The sequence below is a fragment of the Paroedura picta genome, chromosome 5 (genome assembly GCF_049243985.1).
Source record: "Paroedura picta isolate Pp20150507F chromosome 5, Ppicta_v3.0, whole genome shotgun sequence".
Classification (NCBI taxonomy): Eukaryota; Metazoa; Chordata; class Lepidosauria; order Squamata; family Gekkonidae; genus Paroedura; species Paroedura picta.
The window spans coordinates 19,948,760-19,958,819 of record NC_135373.1 but is presented as its reverse complement, the minus strand read 5'-3'; the positions used below and the strand labels follow the sequence as shown (position 1 = coordinate 19,958,819).

The 10,060-nt window shown below is 46.2% G+C and overlaps 1 protein-coding gene across 1 annotated transcript; it reads right to left on the bottom strand.

The window, feature by feature from the left end:
• Positions 1-330: 330 nt before the first annotated feature.
• Positions 331-9,266, bottom strand: LOC143837243 (phospholipase A2 inhibitor and Ly6/PLAUR domain-containing protein-like). Its single transcript, XM_077336852.1, has 3 exons — positions 9,147-9,266; positions 3,348-3,458; positions 331-640 (listed from the first exon to the last, which is right to left on the bottom strand). Exons 1-3 carry the CDS (start codon positions 9,193-9,195, stop codon positions 465-467), a joined length of 336 nt encoding a protein of 111 aa, XP_077192967.1. The 5' UTR covers positions 9,196-9,266; the 3' UTR covers positions 331-464.
• Between the last annotated feature and the right edge of the window lie 794 nt (positions 9,267-10,060).

Sequence of the window (10,060 nt, the reverse complement as noted above, 5' to 3'; positions counted from 1 at the left end):
GGTTCTTGTATTGTAATCAGATTTTGAATTTATACTAGGGCTGCCAGTTCCAGATTGGGAAACACCTGGAGAATTTGGGGGTGGAGCCAAGAGTGGGAGGGTTTAGGGCAGGGAGGGGCTTCCATGGATTATAATGCAATTTTCTCCAAGGGAACTGATCTCTGTTTCTTGGAGATCAGCTATAAAACAGGGGGATCCCCGCTCCTTCCGGAGGACTGCTGTCCCTAATTCATGCCAACTTTTCCTTCACTTTTTGTGTCTGCACAAGTAGACTTAGAGACAACCAATCCTTATTCACACCCTGACCAAATACAAAAGGACAAATTCCAGTTCCATGTCAATTCATATTTTTAATTGGTTTTGCTCACTAAAAAAGCCATTAGGGGCCTGATCTCTTTAAAAGGTCGAGGGATCAGGTCCAGTGAAAAGGCTTTGGTGGCTCCCTCAGCTCTTCAGGAGGTGCGCTAGAAGAGGAACTTGATCAGCAGAAGTCCTGAGAGTGCCAGGAGTAGAGATGCTGAGGCAGAAGGGGCCTTGCATGTGACTTCTTTGATTAAAGCTCCATTGAAGTTTTCTCCATCTTTCAGTAGTTCACAGGCTTTCTTGGAATAGCAACTCTTGGTCGTAGCCGTCTGCCCAACTGGATTTGGAAAACAAAAGTAAGAGGTAAAGTGGGTCCATTGATCCCAGCAAATCCAATTCCAAGAAGTTTATCCATTCAACTGATGCCCACCTTTCCTTTGTCATACCCAAGATGACTGACATAAATAGACACTGCTGAAAATCTTCCCCTGAGGATCCCAGGAATGGAGGCATGACCCACATCACAGTCCCATTCACCCCTCTTTGATCACCTCTAGAAAGCAGCATTTTCTTCTGTTTCTTTGACCTTTTTATTTTGGGTGGGGGCGGGATCCCCCAATGGCTTCAGTCCATGGAAATTCATCCCAGTTGGGTGGGAAACAAATGAAACAACCCCCCAAAGGTGGGAACGTGTTCACCATTAAAAGACAAGAAAATGTAAGAAGTAGGGGTGAAATATTTCAAACAGGAATAATAGACTGAAACAACCAGAATCTTGCTACTTTAACTGGCTGGTAATCTGCAAAGAAACGGGGACTATACTGAGATCTGCCTGTTTCCATGCATCTTCATCAGTGATGAAAATGATCCAGGGTCTAGGAACCAAGCCCTATGAGGAAATGCTGAGGGACATGGCAATGTTCAGCCTGGAGAAGAGGAGGTTGAGAGGAGACAGGATGGCTCTCCTCAAGTATTTGAAAGGTTGTAACTTGGAGGAGGGCAGGGGGCAGTTCCTGTTGGCAGCAGAGTATAAGACCTGCAGTAATGGTTTTAAACTACAGGTAGAATGGTACAAAAGAGGTGTCAGGGGGAGGGGGCGGGCGGGGGAAGTTGCCCTGCCGGTCCCCAGCCGAAAAAAGGTTGGGGACCACTGCTTTAGGCTGATCCTGTACTGAGCAGAGATCGGGACCAAATGGCCTACGCAGCCCCTTCCAAATCTAGGATTCTATGATCATTTTTCCTTTATAACCTGCCTTTCCCTAGACATCTCTGGGTGGGTAACATCACGTGTTAAAAACAGCCAATGCAGAATGACATATATTAAAACATTTTTCAGTTTTACATTTAATTTTAATTTTTTTAATTAAAAGCTGTTTCCTCTTCAATAATTAAAAAAAAATAGAAAGTGTTGGATGGATTTTTTTTTTTGGTGGATGGGTTGCCAAGCAGCTGGTATGCTTTCCTGGCATCCACCTTAGTGTTGCTGCCCACCTACCTGCCAGTGCTATGTTTGCAACCTTTTCCATTTTGCCGTGGTTTCCTGGCTACATTGAGGTGAGATGTCCAATCATCATTAGAAGTGGCACAGTTGGGATTGCCACTTACTCACTTGTAGACTTGCTCTCCCCACCCCCCATTTACCAGCACAGTTTCTTATTTTCTACCTGTTAGTTGAAACAGACATTTCTCATCCCTCACATCCCATGTCTCTGCTACACAAGCCCGGTCAATTTCCTTTTCCTGGAAAATCTAATAGAGTTGCGCAGAATTACGTAGTGCTAGCAGACAGCTGGAGGAAAGAAATACCTTGTTGCAGAGGAAGTGGTGTTCCAGCATTCTTCAGGTTCACCACCCATTAATGAAAAACAGGGGCTGAGCCCAGAATAATCCCATCTCTAAATGCCAAGTCTGTTTTTTTCCTTCACTATTCCAAGCCCATGTATCTATCTAAACTGGAGGTGTCAAACACATTGAGTACAAGGGCCAGATCTGACATAAATGTCAGTTTGTCGAGTTGAGCTATAGGTGCTGGAAAAGGAGATATAGACTTGATAAAGGACACAGGCAAACCCAATTCATTTTACCATTTGTTCTCAGAATGCAAATGTGTTTAAAACATTAACATGTACAGTGTCTCCCTAGTGCCCACCCTCCTGCTTTTATTGCCCCGTTAGCACTGGGAAAATATACAGGGGCATAATGCACAGCATCTGTCATATGGAAATAAAGGTAATGAGAAGTTGCTCACACTCTGGACAAGAGCCCTGGACGAAGCATTTCTGGCCATTTCTGACACCTTTGATCCAACTGTTATTAGGGTCTGATAGGGATGTACACAAAAGAAAAATTTGGTATAGTTCAGATTCGGCAGGAAATGCCTTGGAATGGTGGGGGGGGGGGCATTTAAAGAGCACACCAAGCAGCTGAGCCTGAAGCTCAGCTGTTTGGCATACTCTTCCCTTGGCCAGACCCTTCCCAGGTAGTGCAGAGCCAAGAGTCCACCAAACAGCTGAAACTCAGGCGTGCCCTTTTCTCCCCCAGCCCTTCCAAGGTATACCTGGGAAAGGGTGGGCTCTCAACCAAATCTTGAATCAGATTAATCAAGTCCATATCGATTTGGGCTCATCTGATTTGGCTGCCTTCAATTGGTAGGCTATGTGATTTGACTCAGATTAGCCCAAAATGTACTTGAATCAGCATTGATTCAATTACTTTCAGGCTTATCCAAGCCATATCACTCATCCCTAGGGTAGAATGGAATCTGAGTATAGAATTTCTGATTTTTGTAGTCATCTGTGCAGTCCTTCCCCCTTCTAAGTTCTTAGATTTAGACTCCTTGGAAAGGCTGTTTGTGCCATTTTTTTAAATGCTTATTTTCCTGAGCTTTTCTATGTCCTCTAGTGTGGCTTGAATTGTTATTGCATCTTTTAAAAATGATGTATGTTGTTGGATGCTGTCCCAAGGTGGGCATGTGTTGCAAAATATTTTAGGAGTCACACAAGTATAATCTTTTCAGTGGTACAAATGGGATCCATTCCACTCACGTGCTTCTGCCACAATGGTGATACAGGTGTCTAGGTTACCAGGACAAGTCTCCTTCTGGCCACTGCAGCTGTTTCCTGCGGATGCGCATACTTCACACTCCAAAGAGGCACCTGTGAAGGGAACAGAAAGAGTTTCACAAGGTCTATGGGATGGAGAGGCATCTACATTACCTGGCAGTGGAAGAATATGAATGCCATACACATGTGGAACCCTCTAAAACAGCTTTATATCCAGAAAATGTTTTTGTGATGATTTACTTTTTTATTTTCTCCATTTGTTACACAGACCCTCTCATCAAATGAACTTGACAAGTGATGAAGCCATGTATGGGAAACAGAGAAGGGGCTTTGATACGATTCTACAGGCCAATAAAGGATTTATGAAAAAGGTATTTTTCCACTTTATGCCACCACTTTATGCCACCACTTTATGCCTAGACAGTGCTGGACAGCTCACAGCATTCATAAGGAATAACAATAAGACAATAAAATCACCATGCAAAATCCTAAAATCTATCAATTCCAGAAGGGCCGCCTCCTTTTTCTCTGGCAAGCGAGGGTTAGATAAAATGCATGCTTCGTAACGAGTTGGTGGGTATTAGCCAATGTTTTACATGCTTTAGGTAGGGAAGGCAGAATTTTTCCTCTTATTTCAAGGCCACAACTATAAGCCTGGTGGAACTGCGACTTCTTACAGGCCTTGTGGAATTTTGTTGAGGTCTTGCAATAATCTCATTGGGTCGGGTATGCCCCTAAACTAAGGCAGGGCTGAAAGGGCCCTCATTCAGACCAAGGCCAATTTGGGGCAGGGCTCTTGAGCAAATTTTGCTCACTGGATCATAAACTCCTTTGTTTGTTTGTTTGTTCATTTGTTTGTTCATTCTTCAATTTGAATACCGCTGCTCCTCCAGAGAACTTGCAGTGGTTCACATAAGTAAAACATTAAATACAATAAAACCCCATAAAATCCTCCCAATTACAATAATGGCAGCAAGTGGTCACATTCACTTCTTATTGAACCCAATCCTAACCCACCTTTCTCAGCCATAGACCAAGTCCTCTTCTATTGGTAGTGGTTGCATGTCTGATAGATCTTGGGGGTGATCCTTGATTGAAATGCCAGGTCTCTGTCCTGGCCTCAACCATACGCCTGGCAGAAGAGCTCCATCTTGCAAGCCCTGCAGAAAGCTGACAACTCCGGCAGGGCCCTCAGCTCTTCTGGGAGCTCATTCCACCAGATTGGGGCCAGGATCAAAAAGACCATGGCCCAGGTCGAGGCTAGGCGATCATCCCAGGGACCTGGGACAACCAGTAAATTCATACCCACAGAGCGAATAGCCCTGCAGGGGGCATAAGCAACCAAGCGGTCCTTCAGGTAAGTGGGACCCAGACTACATATGGCCTTAAAGTTTAATACCAGTACCTTGAACTTGACCTGGAAACAAACTGGTAACCACTGCAGATGGCGAAGCACCCTCCAAGATGTCCTAGTGAGGACCTTGGCAGATGCATTTTGTACCAGCTCTAATTTCCAGATCAGAGTCAAGGGCAGGCCCTTGTAGAGCGAGTTACAGAAGTCTAGTCTGGAAGAGCCTGTTTCATAGATCACTGTGGCCAAGTGGTGGGTGCTAATAGCCAGGCTTGGCGAAGATGGAAAAAAATCATCCAAGCTACTTTTGTGACGTGAGCTTCCATGGAAAGGGAGGCATCAAAGGTTACTCCCAAATTCCTGGCAACTGGTGCCGGTGTTAGTTGCACACTGTCCAGGCATGGGAGAGATGCTTCCTGATTCTGCCCTCTTCATTCTAGCCACAGGACCTCCGTCTTGGAGGGGCTGAGTTTCAGGTGACTCTGTCTAAGCCATCCAGGCACTGCTTTCAAACAGCTGGCAAATGTATACCGGGGAGGGGGGGGGGGATTCCAGACAGCCATCCATTAGGAAGTAGAGCTGGGTGTCATTCACATATTGGTGATAGCCCAGCCCATAGCCCCAGACCAGTTGGGCTAGAGGGCGCATATAGATGTTAAAAAGCATGGGGGAGAGTATCGCCCCCTGTGGAACACCACAAGGGAGCTCGCAGGGGTCTGATAACTCATCCCCCACAGCAACCCTCTGCATCCAGTTCCGGAGGAAGGAGACTAGCCATTCGAGGGCAGGCCCCCTAATCTCAATCCCGATGAGGCGGTGGACCAATAGCTCATGGTCGACCACATCAAATGAGGCCGACAGGTCTAAAAGCACAAGAATGGCAGAGCCACCTTGATCCACCTGGTGCTGGATATTATTCATCAGGGTGACTAGTGCGGTCTACAACCCAGGGCCAGGATGGAAGCCAGACTGAGGTGGGTCAAGGGCCGAAGTTTCCACCAAGAATACTAGGAGCTGGTCCACTGCAAGCCGTTGGGGTTTTAGAAATGGTATATTTGTTGTTTTATGGGTATTAATTTTCTGGCGTCAGTCATAGACCTGGGAGAACAACTCTGTCTTGCTGGCCCTCCAGAACTGTTAAAGGTCCCAGAGGGCCCTGATCTCATCAGAGTTCCACCAGGTTGAAGCCAGGACTGAAAAAGCCCTGGCTCTGGTTGAGGCCAGTTTTACTAGGAGCTGGTCCACCACAGGCCGCTCTACCACCTGGCCCAGAAATGCAAGATGCGAGACTGGGTGGTAGCCTTGGAAGTCAAAATGGTGGAGGAGGCAGCCTCAGAAAAAAACAAGCTCCTTGGATTACTCTGTAAACTAATTCAGATTATTTTTCTTCTCTGCAGTCCTTCTGGTTCTCAGAGTTGTATGCACCTCATGGAAACAGGACCTCATTTACCAAGTTGGCCTCAAAGTCTCTTTGATTTTCTTTCAAAGCCTGTTGTCAGTTTGGCTCATTCTCTGCTGCCCTTGCCCCAAAACATATTTTTCAGTGACTGGGCTAAGAGAATTCTCTTGCTTTCAGTAGACCTCAGAAATTCAGTAAAAGGAAGTTCTCAGGGCAAAATCCCTGGATGGAAAGTGTCAGGAATTATCTTAGCCAGAGACGACTGGGGCAGGTGCCTTGGGGTCCAGGAGAAGGATGCTTGAGGATCCCTGACCAACAAGCTACCCTGGCTGCACCCCACTGCCCAGCTCCCACAGTAGGCAAGGATTGCAAGGGTGGAGGGTATAAATGGGGGATCTGAGTTATATTCAGTGATGCCACGAACCATTGTGGTGCAAGGGTTAAGAATGGCAGCCTCTAATCTGAGTGACCTTGGACTTGACACGGTTTTCTTATGATGCAGAGAAGGCTGGTCAGATTGCTAGTCCAGAAAAGACAAAACAACTCCGACCAATTGGCTGACCTTAATTCTCTTTTTTAAATTGTTCTTTTAAATGTTCACAACTTGAGAGTCCGTTACGGGACATATTGATTCTTCCAAATAATATAAAGTATGAACTAAACAATAATAATAAGAGCCTCTTGTGGCGCAGAGTGGTAAGGCAGCCGCCTGAAAGCTTTGCTCATGAGGTTGGGAGTTCGATCCCAGCAGCCGGCTCAAGGTTGACTCAGCCTTCCATCCTTCCGAGGTCGGTAAAATGAGTACCCAGCTTGCTGCTGGGGGGTAAACGGTCATGACTGGGGAAGGCACTGGCAAACCACCCCGTATTGAGTCTGCCATGAAAACGCTAGAGGGCGTCACCCCAAGGGTCAGACATGACTCGGTGCTTGCACAGGGGATACCTTTACCTTTACCTTTTTAAACAATAACCACCAAAACGGGTTCCAGATGAACAATATAATTCTATTCCACATTTTCAATTTCTTTTTTCTTCAGTGGTGGTATTTCAAACTAGTATCAAAGCCCATTTTAAAAATGGGCTTTGAAAGGGGCGGCAGGCAGGAGGGTGTGAGAGGGTGCCTGTGGCTTCCTTGGCCTGCAAAAGAAGCTAAAGGGAGTGGAGAGCCCCCCCCCCACCAGTGGTGGTGCCTGGGCATGCTCCCTTTGGCCCGTGAAGCGCTCTCGCTGTAGCAAGCTAAAGGGAGTGGAAAGCTCCGCCCACAATGTCGCGGACCAAGGGACGATGGGAAGCCCCCTCCTCCCATGCCAGTGGCCCAACGGGGAAGGGAAAGCCTTCCCCCCACCCCCAGGGCACTTAACATCTAGGGTGAAACTGCCGACAATCAGGGAAATGCGCCCTGTCTCGGCCAGGCCATGACCTCTCTCTGCCCACTTAGCCCTTAGCATTTTATTTAACAGCGACCCTCTGTTACAGGTATATAGTCCCTCTAATTCTTTCAGTTGTATCATATCCCAGTGGTCCCGAACCCCTGGTCCTCTGACCAGGAAATGAGAACATATGCAATTCAAAAAGTGCAGAGTTCTACATCTGGGTCACAAAAATGAAAAGTAGACATACTGTATGGGAGATACAATTCTGGATAGCAGTATTCATGAATGAGATCTTGGGGTACTTTAGGACTGTGAGCTACATATGAGCAGGCAGTGTGAAGCAGCAGCAGAGACGGCATCACATCGAAATCACAACATATCATAGTACCACTGTATATCACATTGGTCAGGCCACACCTGGAGTCCTGTGTGCAGTTCTGGAGGCCTCACTTCAGAAAGGACAAAACTGAGAGGGTGCAGAGGAGATCAACAAGGATGATCAAGCCCTAGGAGTAAAGGCTGAGGGACCTGGGAATGGTCATCCTGAAGAAGAGAAGGCTGAGGGGGGGGGGACATGATGGCTGTCTAAGCATTCGCAAGTTCCACCTATGTCACAGGATATTTGTCTTCAAACGTTACAATTTTACCTCCTACATTTCAGCAGGAGTTGACAGAAGATTTTCAGGAGTGGTCTTCAGGGCCAGAATCTGGCTTCCGTAAAAAAAAAAATCAAATTTTTGGCAAGGTAAGCATGATGCATTTCTGCACTTCTGACCTTCCAGCTATTTCTTCCTTCACTCAGAGAGTTTCTCCTGATATCAGGGCTCTCTCAGCCTCCCCTCCCTTACAGGGTGTCTGTTGTGGGGAGAGGAAAGGGAAGGCGACTGTAAGCCACTTTGAGCCTAATTTGGGTAGAGAAAAGTGGCAAATAAGAACCAACTCTTCTTCTTCTTCTTTTTCCGTGGTGTAATCTGTTAACAGATCCATGTTTGACAACACCAACATGGGTTACAAAACTATAGAATCAAAGAGTTAGAAGGTACCTCCTGGGTCACCTAGTCCAACCCCCCGCACAATGCAGGATCCTCACAGAAGAAGGTGTCACGTGGAGGAGAAGTGGGGAATCAAACCCAGTTCCCCAGATTAGAGTCTGCCACTCTGAACCACGACACCATGCCGTGTCCCATGAGGCAAACAGCCTCATGAGAACTGTTCTAAGAGAACTGAGCTGAGCCTGAGGTCACCCAGCTGGCAGCATGTGGAGAAGGAGTGGGGAATCAAACCCAGTTCTCCAGATTAGAGTCTGCCACTCTTAAGCACAACACAGCGCTGGCTCTCAAAGGGATCATACAAACTTTGACATCTAAGGTTTCATTTGAGTTGAGACTGAGAAACACCAGTTTCTGGAATCTTCAATCCCAATGAATATAGGAATGGAAAAAGAGGGCAGGAAGGACCCTTCTTTCCATAACATTTGGTCCAGTTTTGAATATATGCATGAATAAAGCTACTGAACTCCACCCAGGGTTGAGGAGCGATGTTGGTTGGACACACCAACCCAAAAATATCACGGGAAGCCTGCTTGGCTTTGGTTTCTTCCTCTCCACACCAGTGGAAAAATCATGCCCTGCTCTCAGAGGGCTAACAGGTGCTGCTTACCTGTGGTGAGAAGGACAGAGAAAAGGAAGAGTCCCAAGAAAGCATGCATAGTGATGAAAACCAGCGCAAAACACTCTTTCTTCAGGAGGTCTGCTTGCCAAGGTGCCGGAACAGGTGCAAGCGAGTTAGGCAGAAAGCAAGGTCTTTTATGTGGTGGGCTTTACAGATTAACCTGACTCCTTCCTCTGATTCGCTAGTGCTGGGGATGTGTCAGCGTTTAGCCAAGCCTTTCCCCTGATTTGGAGTCCAAAGGAAAGAGTCACCACGTCGAAGGTGGCTGCATACCAGTTGGTATCTAGCAATGTCATCCTCTTTGCATTCATCCCAGGAACTGGCTGTGGGCCAGGTTTGTATTCTTTCACTCTTGGGTTAATGGATAACCTTTCAAGCTGTTCTGAAAAGTATATCCACCATGCTCAACATGGAGTGAGATCTTTGGTTCCATCCTTGCTTAGTAGAAGCCATTCTAAACAAGGGTGGTCTTCCTGATTCTGTGGTCTTGAGCCAAACTTGAGGATGGGGCCTCATGATTTCAGGGGGGTTATTTATTTATTTATTTATTTATTTATTTATTTATTTATTTATTTATTTATTTATTTATTTATTTATTTGTAATTGTGTTCATATACTGCCCCTCTCTGCAAATGGGATTGGGAGGGCTCTCAATACAAATAAGACATCAGTGGAAACATTAATAATATATTGAGAAAAGGATCAATAAGATCGTAATGAGTAGTATTAACTGCCGTACCTCCTACCCTCAACCATCTCCATTCACTGTCAGGTATTTCCCAACCCAGAGTGGAAAACCCTAATTTCAAAAGAAGGAGAGCTGGTTTTTGCATGTCGCTTTCTCTACTCGAAGGAGTCTCCAAGCGGCTTACAATCACCCTACCTTTCCTCTCCCCACAACA